Source organism: Trachurus trachurus, assembly GCF_905171665.1.
Source record: "Trachurus trachurus genome assembly, chromosome: 4".
Classification (NCBI taxonomy): domain Eukaryota; kingdom Metazoa; phylum Chordata; class Actinopteri; order Carangiformes; family Carangidae; genus Trachurus; species Trachurus trachurus.
In genome coordinates, this window is record NC_139898.1 from 4,838,149 (window position 1) to 4,862,513 (window position 24,365).

Below are 24,365 nucleotides of genomic sequence, written 5' to 3' on the forward strand. Positions count from 1 at the left end.
TACAGCTCCGGGTGACTGTTGTGATGATGTGCAGTTTATAGCAGCGAGTGTTGCCTGGAATTCATGGAGCTGTCATTAGCTAAATAAGGAGTTTCACAGTGTGAACAACACCATGTGGAGCTCCCTCACTATAACGTGCAGACTGTGTATAATTTGAGGATGGACTAATGATCTCTCTCTTCCTTCTTCTATCTCTGTCCCTCATGTCGTCTGTCTGTCTTTCAAAAAAACAAAAACATTGCATACTAAGACACGTGCCGTGAAGTAATCTGTTGTCTGCACTTCATGTGTGTACGATGACAATCATGAGGGATGTTCAGAAGAAAAACAAACAGCTTATAAATCAGCTTAAAATGACTTAATGCAACCTGTGTTGAACACTTGGTGATGATGTTGAATGATGTCTGATGCCCCATCTCTCTGAGACGCTCAGTTCACAGCAGTGCTACTATATTCTGTGAGGCTTTGCTTTGGCAAAGGTTTGAGTTAAATGCTCCTCCAAATTTTATCTTACCTACCTACCTACCTACCTACCTACCCACCTACCCACCTACCTACCTACCTACCTACCTACCTACCTACCTACCTACCTACCTACCTACCTACCTACCTGTATGTAGCATATTCTTAATCTCTACAATCCAAGTTCAGCACATAGCATGTTTTAAATAATAAGTAACACTGCACTACAATACTTAAAGGGATATTTCCCCCTATATTCAAATTTCACTCATTATGTACAGTACTCACCCTCATGTCAACTAAGGGCTGGGAGAATTTTCAGAGTCCTCCGTGCCTTCTCAGAGTTACGGGGGGGGGGGGGGTCCGCGCAGCAGTATTTGTCCATATAATGGTTGTGAATGGTGCTCACTTTTCTTTGTTCAAAAAGACACACCAAAAACATCCAAATACCTCCATGCTGCTCGTCTGTAATGTCCCTCTTGTATTGAAGCCCCGACATGAGAAATTGTTCCGCCGGTCAGCAGGAAGAGCAGTGAACCGAGACACTGGGAGCTTCCGCTACAAACAAGCTTAAAATATAGACTTATTTAATTTTTTTCGGAACAATTTCTCATGTCGGGGCTTCAATACAAGAGGGACATTACAGACGAGCTGTGTGGAGGTATTTGGATGTTTTTTTGGTGTATCTTTTTGGACGAAGAAAAGTGAGCACCATTCACAACCATTATATGGACAAATACTGCTGCGTGGACCCCCCCGTAACTCCAAGAAGGCACGGAGGACTCTGAAAATTCTCCCAGCCCTTAGTCGACATGAGGGTGAGTAGATAATGAGTGGAATTTGAATTTTGGGTGAACTATCCCTTTAAGTCACATTATATTGGCAGAAAAAAGAACAGCATCTCCTTCTTGTGCATGTGAGTGTTTTATATGTTGCCCCAAGGAATAAGCCCTTGTGCTAAGTTTGTGCAGATAAACATTTTAAATTAACTTTTAGTTTTATGCAGCCTCCTTTAGTTGGTAACCGAGTGAAACGACATAGGAGCACAATAGAGCTCTGCAACAAATGTTTAACAAACATTAACATTCCTCCCAATGTCGACACAATATTGAACTGAAAGTGTCAGCATGCTTGTGGCTTATTTCCAACATTGATCATTTTTTATCATTTGCTCTCAATGTTGTTTGACATCACATCTCGGCTCTCTGGAACCCTACTAACAACAGGCTGAGTGACTAAATACACTATTCACTAAAGAGCAGATTTCAGGTTAAACACTCAGATAAACCAAATCCTGTGAGGTGGGATGGTGGGTCCAGGTGGGGCTTGGCTGAGAGCAGTGTTTGCTCGTGGTTTTGGGGCTCACTGAATAGAGGCTGTGCACATTTCCCTGTGGACTGAAGTTTTGATACTTTGATACAGATTATGTGAGATGATATTAAACTTAAAGTTTAAATGTTCAATACAATATGTGCATTCTTATCGAACTGTACTAGGCTCCTTGCTGCTGGGCAATTACATCCATATGTTTTTTATTGGGCAATACATACAGACCACTTTATGGTCAATTAAACTTGCATAAAATGGAAAATTGTCTTTGGCACTGGCATGGAGTACAAAAAATACACTTCATACAAAACAATAGAAAACAACGGCACATTACATAAAAGTTCACTGCATTAATTTGAAAGTGCTATAGAATGAGCAAAAAGTGCTACAGTATAAACACTTGTTGGTTAGTCTTATTCTGTATTTTTAAAACCTTTTTATTTATTACTGCAATATTTCTAAGCCAATGCAACATAATTTTGTTTTGATGCATTCTGTATGGTGTTCAATCTGAATGACAATAAAGTCCACTTTTTTTTTTCACAGTACCTTTATATAACTTAGAGCTGATCTGTAATCCGTTACACATGGACATCTCCCTTGATACAAATTGTGCCTTTCAATTGAAGTACTGACCATATACGATTTGTAGTTTGTTATATAAAAATCCATACAGCCACAATCTGTGTATCAGTAAATTAAAAATAGGCTGTGTAACATGTCATTAATTCTACAAATACACCTTTTATTTTCTAAAACAATTGGGTGGCCAGAATTTTTCAAGTGGTTTTAAATTATATAGCAGACGGCCTTCATTTCCTTTTGATTGTTTAATCATTTAATAACATGCTGATGGATGTGACCTTGAATTGTTGCACTGTACTGCAGCTCATTCTGAGACACTTGATTAAGTTCATTTTTCCACCATTGAATTAAACTCTGACTGAACCTTCTGGAATATTTGATTAACAAGGGGGGTGGTAAAAAGAAGAAGGAAAAAAAAGTAGACATTGTTTGATTTGTACATATTTCTAAGTCTTGTGGTTTCAAACACCCTGGGTTCAAGTGTGCGCACACAAATGTCACAAAAACACAGAATCACGATGAACTATCATCTTTCACAACTATTGAAAGAGATTTTAGTCACTTCCTTTCAAACGGTGGCTGTTAACAATTCAATGCAGCAGCCCACAGAGTCTTTTCATGAGCAGTGTGTGAATAGTCTGACTCTTGTGGTTTTGCACCTCACCTCCACTGTACCGCAGTGAAGCTTTTGATCCTGTGGAGCCCATTTTAAATGAACCAGTGTTACACGCTCTTTTAGCTTCAGTGTTAGCTTAGCTTCGGCCTCCCCTCTCAGTGTCGTTTTGTAGAGAATCTATATTGGTGTTGCTGTGTTTGTGTGCATTATTGTTTGATTGGTGACAATTTAGTTTTTCTTCAGTTATGAAACCGAGCGTACACTTCCACACTCTAGAGTTCTTTAGCAAATCTGAGACCTTAATTTGGGGGCGGGGCTTCTGAAGGAGTGCTGAGAGGAGCATATTTGCACTACACCTTTACAGTATAGGGGAGTATAGGTGTAAGTTGAAGCACCCCTTGTTGATAGGAAGCCATAAGAAAAATTGAGCATGTGACCAAAGATTTAGGAGGAAGGCATCATTTCATGGAGTCTGTGAAGGTAAGAACCACATTAGTAAAGTGGTTTGACATTTATGTCCAAAATAACATTTTTCACTCTCTAAAGTGAATTTAGGTCATAAGTTTCATGAGAATTGTGTTTAGACCAAAAGAGATAATTATAAATTTGTTTTATGAGTTGCGGTATCTGTGCTTCAACTAGCTAGCATGAATGTGCACCATTTTAGCTGTGGGGAGTCAATATGGTATGTAAAGTCAATATGGTCCAGCTCTGGGGTAAGTTGAACCACCTGCCCCATACACGTAATGAGTGTATTTTGGCTGTACGTGTCCTAATTATAAAATCAAGATTCTGCATTTGTGTGTTCCCGAAAGGAGGTAAAGCTGTTTAAACAAGCTTTACTTTAAAAGAGAAAGATGAGGAATTCTTCCCAAGATGCAATGTAATCGCAAAACTATACCCAAACCCTGGTCCCTTAGATTTCCTTAGCCTACATCCGAAACCAAGCCCCAGTTCACACAATGCCACATTTTCAAGCATAGAAACTTTTGGAAATACTGCTGAAAAAACTCTGGGATTGTGTTGTAGTCTAGATGGGCGAAAACTGAGCCTTCTGGTAACAATGATGTAGACACCCATGGTCACTCGCTCATTTGGTTTTATCAGTGAAAACAACATTGGTAATTACTTTACTGTTTGTTTGTATTGTTTTGTAATTGGCTATAAAGAGCTTTGATGGTCTTCTGGGGGGGGAAAAAATGAAAAGTTCTTTTAAAGGGACAACGAGGAGTTTTCTCCGTCGGCAGAACGAAAAATTCCACAACAATAAAAAAGTCTCATATTAATGTGGACGAATCTACGTTACCCACACTTGGTAATGGGCCCATTTTCGATAAATATATCGTTTTGTCTCTATCGTTATTTTGTTATTATTAGTGGTGGCGGAAATGCCGGGCAAGCTGACCAGCGTTTCCTTACTTTCGGTTTCGCGGCGGCCGTTTATGGTCAGAACTACGACGGTATCTGATCGTCTTCGAACCTCTGACTTTAATTCTTGATGAATGAAAACATGAGTCTGTCTTGCGCCGGTCAAAGAATTTCACGGTGCGCGCGGAGGCTCATAAATGTAGTGTGAAAACGCTTCGCTTTTCCAAATCTCCTCGTTGTCCCTTTAAGTTGAGAATAGTGTGGATGTTGCGTAATGCTAACTCACTCTCAGCGTATAACCGCCTTTAACCTTAAATCAAGTCCTCACCCTATATTTGATATTTATGTTAGGCGGACTTGCTGATAGTCCCCAAAAGGAATTCAAGTCCCCACATAGTGACTGTGTAAACCATGTAAACTGGTTTATGTCCCTGTATGTATGTCATACAGGCCCATGTACACACACCTTATTGATAACAGACATTATTACCCACAGGCAGCCCTGGAGCCAAGCACCCTGGGAGTCTAGCCATAGGCCCTCAAACTTGACTGACCAGAGGGTGTGGCCTGTAGTGGTCAGGGATGAATTTCATTAAATATGTGCAAATGTAGCACTAGTGTGTGAGTGAATGAATGATACCACAAGGTGACATGAGACAGAAACTTTATCAGGATTCCTGGTGCCCTGCAGAACAGGCTCTTTTTTTTTTTTTACACAGTATCAGCAGTTTAAAATGATACAGGCCCAAAGCCCTTATTCAAAGTCTGAACACTACCTAGTCTAGAAATGTCATCGGCTAATTAAAAGTACTGAACGTTCTCGGCTCTGTTCTGATGCAGCGTGCACATGAGCATCTGAATTCTTATGGGAAGCCTGTAGGGGAAAATGTGTCACCGCCCACACAGAGAAAAAAAGTAATGCCAGTGTAACTTACACTAGAGAGTGATTTTGTCTTCACTGTGTAAAAGTTGCGATGCTTTCATTGCTAAAACTGCCTGCGTGTGTAATAGTTAGCTTACTAGTAATTATCTAAAAAGCCGTGAGCGTGAGGAGGGAGGCATCTCATTTTCAGAATGTGTGAGACTGATGACTGGAAGGCTAAATGGTAAATGGACTTGCATTTATATTGAGCCTTTCTAGTCTCTACAACCACTAAAGTGCTTTACACTTCTAGTCACATTCACCCGTTCACACAAACATCTATGCTTTTTTTTCCAATCTACATTGCACATTTCTATCTAACCATTTACACCAGTGATACTGTACATCAGGGCCAAGTATATTTTGGCTCCAGTATCTTGCCTGAGGATACTTTAACATGTGGACTGGAGGAGCTGTGGATCGAAGCACCAACCTTCTGGTTAGTGGATGATCTGCTCTACTGTATCTCCTGAATTAATGATTCATGTTCCCGATTATTGTATCATGACAGCCAGCGGATTCACGCGTGTGGTTTGGAGCTTCTGCACCATGAAGAATTGGTTTTGGTTTTGTTTTTTGAAATAAAATCATGGACAGTACATGTCCTAAGCTAAATCTAAGTCCTTCTGGTTTTGGGCTTATTGTAGCCAATGGTTGATGGACAATTGCCTTACAAACCTGTCAAATGTCAAATATTCATTGTTATTTACTGCATAGTTACATTTTTATAATGACTAAGTGCTTCAGCATACTTTCTGCATCCAAGCTGCTCGATCCATTAAGAGTCTGTCGTGGTCTGACATTGCACTTGAATTCATATTAAACACACTGTGCACATAGTGCTCTGTCTGGGTAGCAGTTCGTGTGATCCCTCACAGTCTGGACATGGGCAAATGCTTTGCTTGCATGTGTCAACTTAAGTCTCCATGTGAACGGACCACAGCAGTAGAGATAAGAGTAGAGAACTCACTGAGACATTTTTCTGCTCTTGTATATCAAAGCAGCAGAGCAGAGCAGTAACACTTCTACGTGATATGATGCATAAAGGCTCATGAGTCAATACTGAAGTAACTGACTATTGGTTATGTGATCTATAATGCTGGTTTGAACATGATACATTTCGAGGCGTTATCGCCCTTATTCAGCCATATTTTCACTGCAGTACAGCTCAATACACTGCTTCTTGTTGTTATTGCAGTGCAGTGGGTTGTCAACGATTATGAATAATTAATGATGTAATAAAATAAAAAAAATTTGGCATTTCAAAAATATTATGTTATTTTCTATACATTATTATAAATTCATAGTGTTTTGTCTGTAATGTGAAAGTTTTGGCCCGTTTAATATATAAAAATACCATTTTCCTCAGTTACTGTTCAGCTTTGCCACTTAGTCTGTATTTTTCACAGATGACATCTTGACATTTCATAGCACAGAACCCAGGCTACAGGTCTGAATGGAGTGCAGTGATTTGTTATTAGTTACAGCTTTGCTTTGCCTGCCGTGACATGTGATTGAAAAGCTAAAAACACCACATTTGCCACATTCAGAGCTACTGCTGAAGTTTAGATACACACTTTTTAATGCAGCTTAAGGAATCTGTCAAATGAAGATGTGATTTGCCATCTCTCTGCCCTCACTTGTCATTTTTCCTGGTGTGGACCTTCACCTGTCAGCAGCCGGTAATTACACAGCAGGCTTCCTGCTGCTGTAAAACTATCTCCTCTGATTAACTTGGCCTTGCAGCAAAATGGTATCAATGTGCCTGTTGATGTCACCACCGCCCTTTTCTTACCTGTGTGTTAATGAAGCTGTAACATAAAAAATGTGTGTAACTAACACTGCTCTACTCTCACAGCCAATGTGTTCCAGGTTTTGTTTAATATGTGAAACAGGCAATGGAGCAAGAAGCAGAGGAGTCAGTGTCAAAGAGCGCTGTTTATTAAAACATTTATTAGATTTTTTTTGTGTGTTTATTGAATGGCACAGGCTGATTCTACCTGCACCCTTACCTACATCTACTGTACCCATACCCTCATGTATCGCCAATTAGACTCGGGACTGTGTGTGTCATTGAGTTACATCACTCTGAGCACCTTATTTGGTTTGCTGCAGCTGTGTTGAAAGGGAGAAGGTACAACTTTATCACTGTCATGGCTTGGTGAAGTTTGGTGACCTCGTGTAATCCCATCACAGTTCCACCCAGCTGCAACCCGAGCAGAGGTCGAGTGAGTGAATGGAAACAACTGTGTGGGCGTAAAGGAGCTTGAATTATACAGTCCTATATATGATATAACAGGCAAGGAAAAACTATATCAATATTTGATATACAATGTCCCATATTGAACCCTTGCTGCCATGTTTTATTTGAAGTGTTGATCCATAAGAAATTTTATTTGTGGTTTTACCCCAAAACCATCTTGGAACAACGGGTCAGTGAGCAAATCAGAAGAGAGGAGGCCCTGAGCCTCTGTTCTGTCTCTCTTCCTCTCTTCTCTCTGAGTGATTCCATAACAATACAGCAGGTTTTTACTTGAACACTGAGAAAAAACAAATCCTACAATTTTGGATGGTGGGTCCAGGTGGGCGGGGATTAGGATATGTTTTGTTACAGAAGTCCTGACAGCTGGTTTTAAGGCTCACTTTATGAAGCCAGGCTGTGTGCATTTCTCTGTTGACTGAGGCTTTGATACGTATACAGCATTAATATAAAACCTAGAGCTGATCTATAATGAAACTACAGGTACTTGACACCTATCTCTATAGCACGTATAAACACTCATAAATGATCATAATGCTTGATAACAATAATCATAACACACTACAAGGCATTTTATCATGACTTTAAGGTCAGGTATTATAATATTATACGTGTATAACGTATAATACGTTATAATTGTTAGTAACTCGCTGACAATGCCCACGATAACGCATTATAACCATTAGTTATAATGCAGTTATAGCACTGTATAACTATAGATAAACACTCATAATGCTTTATAACAATAAGAATAACACATTATAGAGCATTTTATAATGGCTTATAAGGTCAAGTATTATATAGTTATAATTGCTCTATGATGTGTTATGTTTATTGTTATAAAGCCTTATGGTCATTTAAGAGTGTTTATAATGATAGTTATACACGTTAATAAGCCAATTATAACATATTCTAACTATATTTATAATGCATTATCCATGTGGGCATTGTCAGCGAATTACTAACAATTATAACGTATTATAATACCTGACCTTATAAGTCATGATAAAATGCTTTATAGTGTGTTATGCCTATTGTTATTAAGCATAATGATCATTTATGAGTGTTTATAACTATAGTTATACAGTTCTATTACAGCATTATAACTCATTATACAGATGTTACTGGTTCAAATTTGCGGACTTCACGCGTGGTCCACGCGAGACGGCACAAGACTCATGCATTTTTTTTCTTTGGCGAGACAAGAGGTTTTAATGAAAAGCCTCAATGTGCCAAAACAACCGCCAGGTGGCATCTGTGAGAACGGAGGACGACAGGCGGATGACTCAGTGATCTGTGCAGTAATCCACAGCTTAAACTCTAGGCTATTAAACTAGAACTAACTACTGTATACACTGCCTAAATCACAGAAACTATTGTAATATGATAAAGCCTGTCTTGCTTTATGACTTGATGATTATGTATCACATATCGCCGCGATTAGGAGTGGCGCTGTTCATGATACAGAATACAAGAGGATGAAAGGAGAACTAGCTGCAGACAGTAAATAATATAGTAGCCTAGTTTTTCAATGACAAAATGTAACGACGGCAGCTACAGTAGACTATAGCCCACGTCTCACTCTCTTTTTTCGGTCATCTGTCTCGTCATCTCCAAAATGTGTTTTTAAAATGAGCCAACTACAGTACTGTGCAGTAGTGCCGCAGATTTCTCCGCACCTTGTTTGAGAGTGCAGCTGGATGATTTCTTGTGAATGAACGGGTCTGTGTCACTTTGGGGCTGGGCGATAAAACATAAATAACTTTCCCTCGATAGAAGACGCGGCCGATACAAAGTGACACCGTCAGCCATGCAGCCGGCCTGGACTTTTTATTTTTAATTATGAAGGATCATCTGCGCAAGGCAAAGATGATAGCATCAACAAAACACGGCGTAACACACGCGGCTGTATGGGACAGGCTTTTATTTAATTCAGAACAAACCGCTTAGCAAAAATGGAAAATATAGTCTATAATAATTAATTGATCTGTTGTTTGGCCACTGTTTGAAAATAACCCGAATTATGAGCAAATAATCTGATCCAGAACAGCAGTCATAATCAGACTTCTTCTAAATAAACCTAAACATTAAATAACTGGGTCAGGTCGGACCATGGGGTTATTTTTTCTCTTCTTCTTCACAGGAGAAGAGGAGGTGCGCTGCGCTCACGGACGCGTTGATGTTTTGTGATTTATCTGCTGCCTTGACTCTGCCCTTTATACATGTGCGTTCAGACTAACAATAAGACAAGCCATGGTTGAGTTTATTGAGTTTTAGCTGCTCAATCTCATTGTTTCAAAGAAAAGGGATTGATTTTTATAACGAAATGAAACGAAAACAATATTATATTGATACATTGTTGTAAAAAAAATCCAAAAGAAACGAAAATGAACTAAAGAAAATAACTTTCACACACACACATTAAAACAGTGCGATTGGTTGAAAGCTGATAATTAGCCATGTGCTTATAAGCTGATTGGCCGAAACCAAGAACAAAGCCGCGTGAATGGCCAATCGCCATGTGTTAACATTTCCATATTCCGCACATTCTGTGACAAACTGTAAACTGTTTTCTTGTCTGTAACAACATCTATTGCACGTCTGTCCGTCCTGGGTGAGGGATCCCTCCTCTGTTGCTCACCCTGAGGTTTCTCCTGTTTTTCCCTGTTAAAAGGGTTTCCATGGAGTTTTTCCTCAGTCGATGTGAGGGTCTAAGGACAGAGGATGTTGCTACGATGCCATGTGAAGCCCTTTGAGACAAACTGTTTGTAAAAACGGGCTATACAAATAAAATTGCCTTGCCTTGCCTTGCCTTAACGGCCGACATGTAAATCAGCTGTTTCGATGGGCGTTATATGAATAGAGATGTTAATGTGGTACTTTGCACATAGCCTCCTCTTCTCCTGTGAAGAAGAAGAGAAAAAATAACCCCATGGTCCGACCTGACCCAGTTATTTAATGTTTAGGTTTATTTAGAAGAAGTCTGATTATGACTGCTGTTCTGGATCAGATTATTTGCTCATAATTCGGGTTATTTTCAAACAGTGGCCAAACAACAGATCAATTAATTATTATAGACTATATTTTCCATTTTTGCTAAGCGGTTTGTTCTGAATTAAATAAAAGCCTGTCCCATACAGCCGCGTGTGTTACGCCGTGTTTTGTTGATGCTATCATCTTTGCCTTGCGCAGATGATCCTTCATAATTAAAAATAAAAAGTCCAGGCCGGCTGCATGGCTGACGGTGTCACTTTGTATCGGCCGCGTCTTCTATCGAGGGAAAGTTATTTATCCTATGTTTTATCGCCCAGCCCCAAAGTGACACAGACCCGTTCATTCACAAGAAATCATCCAGCTGCACTCTCAAACAAGGTGCGGAGTGAGAAATCTGCGGCACTACTGCACAGTACTGTAGTTGGCTCATTTTAAAAACACATTTTGGAGATGACGAGACAGATGACCGAAAAAAGAGAGTGAGACGTGGGCTATAGTCTACTGTAGCTGCCGTCGTTACATTTTGTCATTGAAAAACTAGGCTACTATATTATTTACTGTCTGCAGCTAGTTCTCCTTTCATCCTCTTGTATTCTGTATCATGAACAGCGCCACTCCTAATCGCGGCTATCAGGCTGTCAGCATTGTCCCCAAAACGTCTGAGCAGTATTTAGTACGGTGCTGCCACCTAGAGGAAAACAGTTGTGGTGAAAAGTCACGCGATCACGCGATCCTGCAGTGCAGGACAAACCCCGCAAATTTGAACCAGTAACATCTGTAAGTATGGTTATAATGCGTTGTAGAGATAAGTAACTACCCTCTAAGGAAAATGGATTTGTGGCCTGGGATGAAAGAGAGACAGACACGCACCACATACACAACTGCACACATTTACCAGATAACGACGGCAGTCGTAACAAGACACAACTTGAAACTTGCTCACAATGTTATTTTTTTCTAAACTTAAGTGCATTTTAACTTAAACAATCTGATTAGTTACCTAATGTACCCAAACTAATCACTTGCCTACTGGAAAATGTATGGAACAGCATGAGACCAATGTAACTCCTGGAAAACTGATAATCTATAATCCTGCCTTATCATGTTGGTCAGAACATACAGATAATGCAAAGGGGTCCACGTCTAGAGGCCGAGCTGTCCCATAATATCACTGTAGCCTGAGACAGTCCGGTTAGAGCTAGAAAAGTTTTACTGTCCTCAGATGATAGCATGGTGATCACTGTGACCTTGAATGCTTGTAATTCAGTTTATTGCATGGTGAGAGTTGCTTTCATGCCATGAATACTGAATATATTCCCCAGATCATATTTGGATCTGCATCAAAGTATTAGTTTTTTTTTTTCTTACAGTGAGTCCAGTTTACCTTGGTGCCAGATTTCAGACTTTGCTGTGGAGAAAATAATCTCCACATGCAGTACAGTCCTTCTATCCAATAATGTGACAATAAAATGTGTCACAAAACATCTAAATTCTGATCCTGGTTCTGATTCTTTCACCTGCATTGGTTTTCATTGTTTGGTTGTCAGAAAAAACACAGCCTAAAGTTTCTCCATAGTTGTGTGGTGGAAGCCAGTCAGCTGTGCTAACACCACTCATATCTCAGTGAACGTTTCTGCACGATTTTTTGTCTCAAAATGCTGTGACCATGTGTGTGTGGATGGCGAAACTTTTGCACAACATAGTTCAATATTTACATTTTACTCTCTATGTCGTATTTTATCACCTTATTGAAATCAGTGCTCTGCTATTCTTCATCTCTGCCTTTTGAATTGTGTTTCCTACCTGAAGATAAAGCTGGTTACACTTCACGTGAACTGCAGCGTTTGACACACAACATATTTGAATACCAGCCACAGTACATGGCACATGCAGTATACTTGGCTGACAGCTTTAATAGATAACAGATAGATTTAATCACATGTTTTATAATAACAATCCACACTATCAAACTTCAGTGTGTCAAAACATTGTCATGGAATTGATAACATAATTGTATCAGCATCATGAACAACACTAATAATTGACATTGTGGGACTAATAATTAATTCGCGAGTAAAACCATAAACCACTCTGGTGAAAGTCTCCCTTTGATCGGAGACATAGATCCTGGACGTCATAAACGCAGAGAGGGCAGTGTCCATGCACGGCAGTGGGAGGAGGAGAAGAGACTCACCAGGTCAGAGGGTGCAGGCCCTGAGAGCCCAACGCACTGTAACCTAAGAAAACACAAAAAAAGACACAAGCAAATACAGAAAACAAATTCATGAAGTTGACAATGGGCTAAAAAACATTACAATCTCTTCTATGTGTATTTATGTTTGTATGTCATTACCTGCTTCAATCACAATGGAAATGTAAACTGTTTCCTTGTCTGTATACAACATCTATGTCACATCTGCCCGTCCTGGGTGAGGGATCCCTCCTCTGTCTCTCACCCTGAGGTTTCTCCTGGTTTTTCTTGGGAGTTTTTCCTCAGTGGATGTGAGGGTCTAAGGACAGAGGATGTTGTTATGATGCTGTGTAAAGCCCTTCGAGACAAACTGCTTGTAGGAACACAGTTTAGCTCAGCAGGCGCCCCATATAAAGAGGCTATAGTCCTCGCTACAACCTGGATCGAATCCCGATTCTGATGGCCCTTTGCTGCATATCATTCCCCCTCTCTCTGCTTCCCCATTTCCTGTATCTGTCAACTATCAATTAAAGGCAAGAAAGCCCCAAAATATACTTGAAAAAAGGCTATATTGCCTTGCCTAAGCAGTACATATGTGTAATCATATCTGAATCATGCAATACTGACATCATAATAAACTCACCTTATTGAACAAAAGAAGCAAAATCAAATGTGTTTGCACAATTTTTTAATTTCCTGTAAACACTTGGCAAAACCATTGCATTGTCAAATAGATGGAGTTGTTTTGTTGAAAAAGAGATTTTTTAATCTCAATGGATCATTCCTGAATAAATAAAGGTTAAAAAAAAAAAAAAATTGTTGATCTGTATTGTTTTTGTGTCTTTGCGTGTTTTCTTAAATTGCAGTCTCAGGGCCTCCATACTAAAGGATCATCTTATGTCATACCCAAATTAAAGGAATTAGTCATAGTATTGAATAGAATTTTTCACTCCAAAACATTTTATTCAAACAAATACATTTAAAACTAATAATAATAATACAAAAATGTTATGCTAATTTTATAGTAGTTAGACTTTTCTTTCAGCACACTTGAGTGAATTGAGTGAATCTTCTCATTTGTCATGGACAAGCAGTAAGATCTGAGCTAAATATTGGAGATAAACTGATGAGACAGACATCAGTCATTATAAATAAAGACTCAATATCTACAGCAACCTATACTATATGTGAAAATGATGGGAGACGTGACAAAACACTTTAAAAATCACATATTTTTATTTACAAATATTAACGTCTTAAATACAGAGGGATAATAAATGCTACAGTACATTAAACATCTGGAGTTTAAATGTTCAAAGTTGAAAATAAATCCAAGGGCCATTCATGCGTATCATAAAAAATATAAAAAATAACATTCAGAACCACCAACAGTTAAGTTACAACAGACAGAGGCAGGTGGCCAAGTCTGAACAATGAACCGAAAACATCATAAAACAAACATCACATGCCCAGAAACAGCAGGTTGGTGATATGTTCAAGACTTCTTATTCTTCAGCGTGATAGTCAGTGGCAGTGTGTTAATAGAGCTTAAATGGAATCACCAACATACCACAACCTGAGGAGTGATGAGCAATTAGGAGTGTATTACAGATATACAGTATTATTGCATTTAGAGAAAAGTCGTATAGTTGCTGATATTAGAGATGCGTAGATCTAACAGCATCCTTAGTGTCCTCGTCCCGCGTCATGGCCGGGTTATCGTACATCTCCAGGCTCTTCCTGCTGTTCTTTCTTATCTTTTCATCCTCTTCCTCCTCCTTTTTGCAGCACTTTTTGCAGCATCGGCAGCAGCAGCAGTGTTTGCCGCAGAAGCCCAGCATGGAGGTCACCACCCCGTCCATGGGCTCCAGGGAGCGCAGGGGCAGGGGCAAGAAGTCCCAGGTGCGCAGGACCTCGGGCAGTCGGCGGGGGCAACGGGACTGCATCACGTTGACTATGATCACGAAGACGACCAGCGCGACGACGGGCACGCCGACGCCGGCCAGCACCTGCCAGCCGGCCATGGACAGGCCGAACACGGACAGAGGGAAGAAGAGGAAACACAGGAAGAGGTAGAGGGCGGCAAACCAGCGGTACTGAGCCGTATGGTTCCCCAGCCCTCTGGCCAGCCGGATGGGCACGCGCATGAAGGGGATGGGATACCACAGTAAGATCCCCATGATGTTGAAGAAGAAATGGCAAAGTGCAATCTAGAAAAAAACACACAAATAGATACATTTTAAACATGGCTGGTGCACTGCTTACCATGTTTTTCTTTTAGATCAATTATAAAATATAGTTTAAAGAAAAAAAAAATTCTTTTCTTTTTTCTTGTTTTTTTTGTATAAGTTCTTTATCCATTTTTAAGTTTTTTTTATTCATTTTCTGTGTGTGTCTTGTCTGTCAGTGTCCTATAATGTGTATTGTCTATACTGCATGTTCACCCCCTGTTCCTTGGTGTTATTCATTAGTCATGTTCTTTTCTTCTATCTTGAAAATTGAAATAAAATTTTGATTAAGAAACAGAAAAAGAAAAAAGTTAAAGATGGATGCAAAAGGGATGAAGAATAAAATAAGATACATAGAGAAAATAAAACAGCAAAAGAAACAATCCCAAAAAGAGGGTCAGCCAGAGGCTTCAGGGAAAAACTTTTCATAGTTAGTAAAGTGTTGCTTTTATGGGTGTTTATCAAGATGAGAGATTTAATCAGAGAGTTTAGTTCCATTAGAAAAGGGTGTTGATTTAGCACAGGGCTATTCAATTGGCGGCCCGCGGGCCACATCCGGCCCCGAACCAATGTCCGAGTGGCCCGGCTCATGGTTGACCCAAAAAAATAAAACAAAACAAAAACAGGGGGGAACACGTTTTGCGAGAACTCCAAATCCCTACTGTAGTCCAGACAGTGAATGCACCACTCAACGCAGCCTAGCAACACACAACCCACCCACCCAGTCAGTGCGTTGTTTTGAAAGTTACCGGTAGAACCGAGGCTTGGTCGGTCAGCTGCTCTCCAGAAACACCTTGTCGGGCCACAGCCGCTGGTCACGGAGCGGGCCGCGGCGAGGCTGCCCTCCGTGGTCCTGTGGTGCTACAGGTCAGCGAGAGACAAGTCTCCCCGTCCGTCCGGGACCGACGGACTTCCACTCCCCACCGGGCCGCTGTGGCACGACACGGTGTTTCTGGAGAGCAGCTGACCGATCCTCAGCCCTCACATCAGCCAACAATAAACCGTGGTGGCTGGTTAATACCCCACCAGTCTCTCCACTCCTTTCAGTCACACATGAGCACCGTCCACGCAGTGACAGCACGCCATGCTCCGCTGCCCTTTTTTTTTTCTTTTGAGGGAATGAAGTAACCAATAATTTAATTTCAACGCAACTACGTAGCCTGCTTGCAATGGAATCAGAACAGTAACTTGACTGGGATAGCTACTTTTCAAAGGAATAATCCGTAATCAAATACTTTCCCAGAGTAATTTTCCCCTAAATAATTTGCTCCTTGTTTTTCACCAATCAAAATATGTTAGAGAAGAAATCTGTGTTCATTTTTAGGCCTAATTTTAAGACTATAGGCTACATTTAGTTATTTACATAACATCCTGCTGTAAACCTCACTGGAAACTCAGAGGACAGTTAGGCCCCAGGAAACTTTTATTTCCTAAAAAAAAAACCCTCAAAGCACAACTACATCTTTACTACTACTATCACTACTACTTTTATTGACTTATTCTCTTTTGTTTAGTAAGTTGTTTAGTAGCTAATGCTGGGTTTTAAAATGCCCTTCATTTGTAATAACCTCCTCCTTATTGACCGCTGAAAATGTCCGGCCCAGCTTAAGGTCTCGGTTTTAAAATCTGGCCCCACTGAATTTGTAATTGAATAGCCCTGATTTAGCACATTTTTGTTTGTGAATAAACCATGTTCACCATTGTAGATGGTACAGATGTTTGATACCAGGGGATCAAAGTTATTACATTTCATCCTGTTGGGATATATAGATACCTCACCCAATCTATTAAACAGCAATGTATTATTCAAAACCAGGGAATCTGCGTCTCACCTGCAGGGATGCGGCTAGTGTTTCTGAAGGACTAGCCATAGCAGCCAGTATAGCAGTGGTTGTGGTGCCAATATTTGAGCCCAGTGTCAGAGGATAGGCTCTCTCCAGGCTGATGACACCAATACCTGTTGACAGAGGATCTGTGAGGACTAATTCCTGCAATAAAATCAAATAAATAAATACAATGTATTTTAATGGTAACTTACCAACAAGAGGAGTTATAGCTGAGGTGAAAACAGAGCTGCTCTGGACAATGAAGGTCATCCCGGCTCCCACCACCATCGCAAGATAGCCAGTGACCCAGCTGAAGGGGAAGGGGAAGTCTGCGGTGATATAGAAGCAATGGAGGTGAGCAATGAACCTGATGAAGTGAGCACACAGCCCGACCGCATGCACACAGCAAACAAGGACTTTTTTGATTAAGACAGTGTTTGTTCCTGAGCTTCCTCCATCACACAGCAGGTAGCAGGACCTGGAGGTGAGCCAGAGGAGCACCAGGTATAAGGCTCTACCTGTGCTGCTCATCAAGCATCATCACCACCAAAGCAGATGTGCTGACTATCAAACAGGCTTTTTTTGAACCGGGGCATACGCCGAAGGCCGAAATCTCCTTTTTTCCCGCTCTATTCCGTACCTGTGTTGAGCACTTTCTTGATGACCACGGCCACCTGTCCCTGCAGCATGGAGTTGAGCAGCTTGACAATGAGGATGAGGCAGGTGCAGAGGACGAACAGAGACAGAGCCAGGAGGATGAGGCCCACCGCCAGGTCCGGCAGGTTAGCGTTGACGAAGAGGTGCTTGCCTGCGTTAGATGAGAGAGGAGGGGGGGGGGGGGGGGTTATTGGAATTTACATGTCCACATTTAATGCATTCATTCAATGTTCTGTAATCGAGCTTTGTCCCATACGGTTTGGTACGTGTCTAACTGTCTGTGTAAATGTCTTGTAATGTGAGTTTAAATGTTCATTAATAATAATAAAAAAACAAAACAATAAAAAAACAAAAAAAACAATGAGTATTTATGAAGTAATATTGACAATAATTATTAGAGGATATTATGATAAAAAGTACATATACGTTTTTTACTTAGGAATTCCTACTCCATTTCGAGCATGTTAAAGCAGAAGTAAGCGATCCGGTCGTTTTGGCTAACTTCTTGTCAGCCGATGGAGTTAGCAGTCCCCGCCCTCGTCATGGAACTATTGGTCCTCGTCCCTACGTCACCACATTCACGCGCATCCCTTGGCTGCACACACAGCCCTTCATGCCGTTCTCTCTCCTCATTGGATAAAGCTTGTAGGATACAAGGAAGTATACAAGAAGTTTTCTCCTCGGCTTACAGCAGAGCAGAGTGACTGACAGACCCGTGTTTCAGACCAAACACTCTATGTAAGTGATTGCTGTCGGAAGATATAACTATTTAAGACTTATATTAACACAAACATTCCGCTTACTTCTGCTTTAAGACTGTTGATAAATATAATTTATTCATTTTATTTGTTTTCTGTTTTTTATTTCCCTTTGTTATGGTTTGCAATGTCTTCTGTCAGTTTCCTTTATACTAACATACATGTTCAAAATAAAGGTTTAAAGGTACATTGTGTGTAGGAATTACTCCCATCTAACTCAATCGTATTTTTCATGCTGCATTCACATGAAATTGGGCAGAAGGCAGACGGACGACAGCCGCAGCACGTAACGGCATAAATAAGCCTCTATGTAAACAAGTGGTCCGTCAGCATGAGGCAAAGCAATACACGTGACAATATGTTGTCATGGCGATGTCGTATTGTTCACGTTTTACCGGCTTTCTCTCGACTTCTGTGACTTTTCACAGACGCCACCTCGACCTGAGGCGACAGCTCCGGTGTCTCCGCTGAGTTTCCGTGACTACCGTCACGCTGCCACTGAACGTAAAAACATGGCGACACCACATGGCAGCAGCACCGAGCTTACCCGCTCCATGGAGATATGAATGATATGAACGGCTAATTCAGAGCTGAAAGGAACACTTCACTTTGTTGATGGGGGGGATTACTGATTCATGAAAAACAGACTTTTGAACGGAATAATCGATTTTCGTGAATAGATAACAGGAGAAATTACGTAATGCCCCTTTAAATAAATGAATAAATAAAAAAAGCCTTATGGGTATGACTCACTTCACATTAAACTGAATGGAACTGATAAAGATGTTGTTGATGGGGGAAAGTATCAGTTCCCTGTGATTAAAAACAAACTGATGGTGATTTTCCATCCGTCCATCTCTGTCTCACAAAAGTGAAAAAAGGGGGAAAAAAAGTACTAGTGGAAGAATAGTTTGATACTCTGAAGCTACATTATGGTCATGTGGCATTTCAGCATGAATAGACCTATTGTGCAGGTGGACGGGGCAGCACGGGGAGGGTGTGTGTGTGTGTGTGTGTGTGTGTGTTATTAGCTGAGTCAGTATAGCGTAGTCATTGTGGGAACATCAGAGGGTCGGCATGAAGGGCACTGTTGTGGTGGAGCGGCTCTCTCATGTTCCACTGAGTTTTAGTGGATCAGGTATTCCTAATTGCTTTGTAAATGCTCTTTCTTGGGGGTATACGCTAGTGGTGGTGGTGGTGGTGGCTGGTGGGGGGCACACTTACATTTCTGCAGGTATTCAACTGAAGTCTGGTTCAACTCGGTCCAGGTCAGGTTTCCTTCTTCCCAGCACACCGCTCCGGGCGCGCAGCTCTCCACCGTCCCATTCCAGAAGGTCTGAGGGAAATAAAAAACAGCTTTAAGAAATAATAAACGCGGGCGGCACGCAACGCAGTGATGAGGAAGTCGATGCAGCTGCAGTGCGATAATCCTTAAATGTTCATTTCACCTAGACGGAATGATCTAACGGAATCACTGCGGTCACAAGACAAGAGGGAAAATATCAGTCATTAACACAAGAAGCAGAGCTAACCATAGCTTTATCATGTGGTTTGGCTGTTATTGTGTTCTGTCCAGTGGGACAAACTCATAATTTGATTTGATTTTACATATGTGATGCAGCTTGTTGATGATTTCTCACCGTGTTGGTTCGTTTTTTGCACCACACTTTGATCAGACTCTTGTTTCTGGCGGCTGCGTCACCGGTGGCGATGGCGGTGATCACGGATTTGTCCAGCTGAACAGAAGACACACGGTAGTTAGTCTCATTTAGAAAAAGAAAAAGATATATTTCTTCTTTATGTTAATGTTTGCATCTTCAGGTTCACCAGGTCTCTACCTGGATGATGGAGTCGGTGAGGGGGTCTGTGATGACGTTGAGCAGCTCGGGAGCGTCCTCGCCCGACTCGATGTTGAAGGACTCGATGATGAGGCCAGTGAGTTTGTACAGGACGCCTGTGGCAACTTCCAGGGGCAGAAGAACCAGCACGGAGAGCCAGTTGAAGAAGTCGTGGACCGTCGCACCGGCGAAGGCCCTGAAGCGAGGGAACACACTCTTGTTAGAGCGTGGAAAGAGCGTGAGCCTCTACTCTCAGGCCTCTGCACCTAAATGCACTTTGGTATTAAAGTGTTGCACTATGCACTTTAACGCATTGTGTGTGGACTGTTTACATTTTTTACTGTGCACTTAGAGCATTATGCATTATTATTATTAAAGGGATAGTTCAACATTTTGGCAAATTGGCCCATTGCCATAACCCCTATAGTCTAAGGAGTAGTTTTGTTACCTTTAATTGTTGGTGCAAGCTATTTTTAGAACGGCGGAGCAGAGCCGTGAGCTGCTCAGAGCTACGCTACGGAGGCTAATGGGATTTCTTGATTTCCCTCATCAAACTCATCAAATACACGATCCAACAACTCCAAAACGCTCTGGTGGACAAGTTGTGACCTGCACATTCACCACACTATGAGATAATAACGGAACGTTATGAGTTGTTTTCTAGGTAAATGGAGAGACTGCTTACCGAAAAACTGCCCCCGACGGGAACGCACATCAACGGTTTTGCATGAATTTACCTGGAAAACAACTCTATCTCGTAACGTTCTGTTATTATCTCATAGTGTGGTGAATGTGCAGGTCACAACTTGTCCACCAGAGCGTTTTGGAGTTGTTGGATTGTGTATTTGATGAGTTTGATGAGGGAAACCAAGAAATCCCATTAGCCTCCGTAGCGTAGCTCTGAGCAGCTCGCGGCTCTGCTCCGCTGTTCTAAAAATAGCCTGCACCGACAATTAAAGGTTACGGACCTATACCTAAAACTATAGGGATTATGGCAATGGGCTAATTTGCCATAATGTTGAACTATCCCTTTAACAGTAATTTATTATGAATAGTATGTTTTTATTATTTGTACTACCTGCTTTTATGTACAGTACTACTGCCCTATGTTGTGGCCAGTGATATGTTGATGTTTTGGTGCTGTCTTCTGTCTATTCTGTTTGTGATGCCTGCTGCAAATTCAATTTCCCTCGGGGTATAAATGAAGCTGAAGGGTTATAAACCCTAACCTGAACACCGTGCGCGTGTCTCACTACATGTTCTGATTTACCTGCGGAACTCGTTACGATCTCCGGCCTGCATCATGGCCACGATTGTGTTGGTGACAGATGTTCCGATGTTGGCTCCCATGATGATCGGCACTGCAGACGGGACCTTCAGGACTGAAAACAATAATTAGCATTATTCATGTATAATGTGTCAAACTTTAGGAGTGATTCCAAAACCAGGGCTGCTTCCTGCTGTCGTCAGCGGGAACACACAAAAAGTAGGAGTGGCTCGGCTTTATAATGGGAGTCCAATTCAACAATAAAAAAAAAGTCACAGCCAAGCTACAACAGCTTCGGTGATCGATACAGTGGACAATAAACTATTATCAACAAACAGACATAGAAATAAGGCTAAAAGTCAAAGATGAACTGATAAAAAATGTTTCGGCTTCTGTTACATTAAAAGGTCGAGTACCAATATCTGTTTTACATCATTATTAAGAGTTAATTAATATATAATCAAATCAACAAATCCTTAAATGAACTTCTGGACTATATGATACTTTGATGTAACAAAGGGTAATGAGTTCATCTGGGCAATGGATTGACTGCACAGGTTCATAATTTGTGTGTGTTTAAGCAGGGCCGTTGCTAGGAATTCTGGGCCCCCTGAAAGAATATTAAAGTGGGCCCCTGCCCCCTGATTTTTCCACTTTCTTTCTTAGACTATGTATCATGTTTTACTTACTTTGTTTTGATGCTAATGCAGCATTACGAGTATTAGTCAGGGTCTTATGCAGAATATTTCAGTCACACAAAGATTAGACTACTGGGGTTTTTTGTGGGCCCCTGGAATTATCATCACCTTTCTTCCCTATACAACGGCTCTGTGTTTAAGTGAGACTGAATGCTGGCATATTAGAATGAATTGCATTTATGTGAGCATGCATGTGTGTGTGTGTGTGTGTGTGTGTGTGTGTGTGTGTGTGTGTGTGTGTGTGTGTGTGTGTGTGTGTGTACTTACATCCAGCGGACACCATGCTGACCACAATAGAGGAGGAGGTGCTGGAGCTCTGCACCAGCACTGTGACTAACACCCCGATCACCAGCCCAGCCACAGGGTTGGCCAACACAACATTGTCCTGGAAGATGTCACCGGCAGCTTTGCCTGCACACACACACATGCACAAACAAGCCGTAGGTTAAAAACACTGCACACACATTACATAAGCTGCACTTTGTTGGACCCAGCATCACCAAGTAAATACACTACATGTGCTCTGAGCTCTGTGGATTGATTTTTTTTTTTTTTTTTTTTTACCTCCGACCAGCTGGAAAGCAGAGCTGAGCACGTCCAGAGAGCAGATAAACAGGTAGAGAAGGCCGAGCAGCAGGACCAGCTTCACTACAGCTGTCAGCACTCTCATTATCTTCCCTTTTGTATCCAACTCTGTGAGAAGAAACACAAAGTAAGTGAATCAGAGTCACCGTGGTCACTGTGCACAGGCCTCACACGCAAGAATGGAAAAACCCTGCCTCACCTGACCACTTGACCCCGGTGTCTTTGAGCTCCGGGAGATCCCAGGGATTGTCCTCCTCCGGAGTCTCATTCACCAGGTCCACGGTGGAGTAGGACGGCAGCATGTCCTTAGCCGGAGCGTTGTCATCTAATGGTGGACAGTGGAGAGGGAGTGTTTAGGGAAAAGGTGGCAAAAAACACAGTTTGAAGAGATTCACAGTATCCAAGGGAACAGGACATACTGAGAGCCGGGGAAGAGTCCGTCCCCACCTCTGGTCTGGGAGCCATGGCTGACTGGAAAAGAGAAAGAGAATATTAACTCCCATTATGAGAAATGAACTCTTAGAAGTCATTAATATTAAATTACCAACAGTAACATTATTTAATGTAATTAAATCAAACACATAAGTGATTCAAATGGAGGCAGTAAATGACTTTAATGTTTTACCTGCATAGCACCTTTTCACATTTAACATATTCAACTATGATACAGGAATATAATACAGCAGTGTCTAATATGTATATATAGGCCTATAGCACTGTAAAAACAAAAGAATTACCAAAAAAAAAAAACGAAAGAAAAAAAAGAGAAAGTAGCAGCTCCAACCAGATCACCTAGAGGCTACCCAGACACCTGCCGCTAAACACAGGTGCACATCACACACAGTCCTCCTGCATCCTGAACTCATCAAGTCTCTACCTCGATGGAAAGAGTAAATCAGCCTAAAGGAAAAGCAGAGAGCAGTGATGGCGGTCAACGCACCTGTTCAGTGTGGACTGGAGCTCGCAGCGGTGAGTGGGAGGCTTCACCTGGGTTACCTGTTGCTCACTTGAAGGCAGGGCGATGCTTTTATAGCTCGGCCCCCACTCACCCTCCTGCACACACACGCTGCGCGCTCAGTGCAAAGGTCGCGTACACATGTGCATAGTACGAGTGAGGGGAGTGTGCGTGTGTATGTGGGCCACCACGCTGCTCGGTGAGAGAGAGAGAGAGCAACATCTGCGGTCAGCTGATCCGAACCGTGAGAGGAGGCTGCAATCAAACCGAGCTGAGGAGTGGAAAGAGAGAGTTGGGAAAAAACTGGCAGACACTGAACGCCTCTTCTTCTCTTTATAGCATGGATTTTATACAATATGTTAATAATAAATACAACATAGCCCACGTAGAGTAAAATAAAGGCATGGGTGGATATGTACAATAGCGCCTTTCCACAGAGTTTAGTCTGAGACACAGGTGTAATGTGTTCCATCAAGCCTAATACATAATATGTAAAATTATACAACCTGCCCCCTGGTGGCAGTGAAGGGAACCACAAGCTGCATTTGAACTCTGGGGCCACCAAATACTGTTGCTCAAATATTGCAGGTTTACTATTGTTTTTTTCATTCATTTCCACTGAAACACTGAATAACTTGATCAGGAAAGACTGTGATTATATCCTGTAATTGTACAAAACAGCATATACTTCCCTAAATATTAACCCCTAACTGTACAGACGGTCAATATTTATATATTCTTTGTTTTCTTCATAACTGTGACATCTACATTTCCCATACATGGGACAAAAAAAAGTTGTATGTCTCATCAAAAGGGAAATTGAAAT

At 41.3% G+C, this 24,365-nt stretch overlaps 1 protein-coding gene across 2 annotated transcripts; it reads right to left on the minus strand.

Moving 5' to 3' along the window:
* Nucleotides 1-13,951: 13,951 nt before the first annotated feature.
* slc34a2b (solute carrier family 34 member 2b) lies at nucleotides 13,952-24,020 on the minus strand. 2 transcript variants are annotated; one of them, XM_083970456.1, is made up of 12 exons: nucleotides 23,004-24,014; nucleotides 22,784-22,909; nucleotides 22,564-22,692; nucleotides 22,267-22,410; nucleotides 21,305-21,416; nucleotides 20,035-20,230; nucleotides 19,837-19,932; nucleotides 19,421-19,532; nucleotides 17,422-17,589; nucleotides 16,994-17,110; nucleotides 16,788-16,912; nucleotides 13,952-14,937 (listed from the first exon to the last, which is right to left on the minus strand). In XM_083970456.1, the coding sequence occupies exons 1-12, from the start codon at nucleotides 23,047-23,049 to the stop codon at nucleotides 14,386-14,388; spliced, it is 1,923 nt and encodes a 640-aa protein (XP_083826582.1). In that variant the 5' UTR covers nucleotides 23,050-24,014; the 3' UTR covers nucleotides 13,952-14,385. The 2 variants fall into 2 exon arrangements, with proteins under 2 accessions (XP_083826582.1, XP_083826581.1); XM_083970455.1 differs by having other exon boundaries at nucleotides 16,788-17,110; nucleotides 23,004-24,020.
* Between the last annotated feature and the right edge of the window lie 345 nt (nucleotides 24,021-24,365).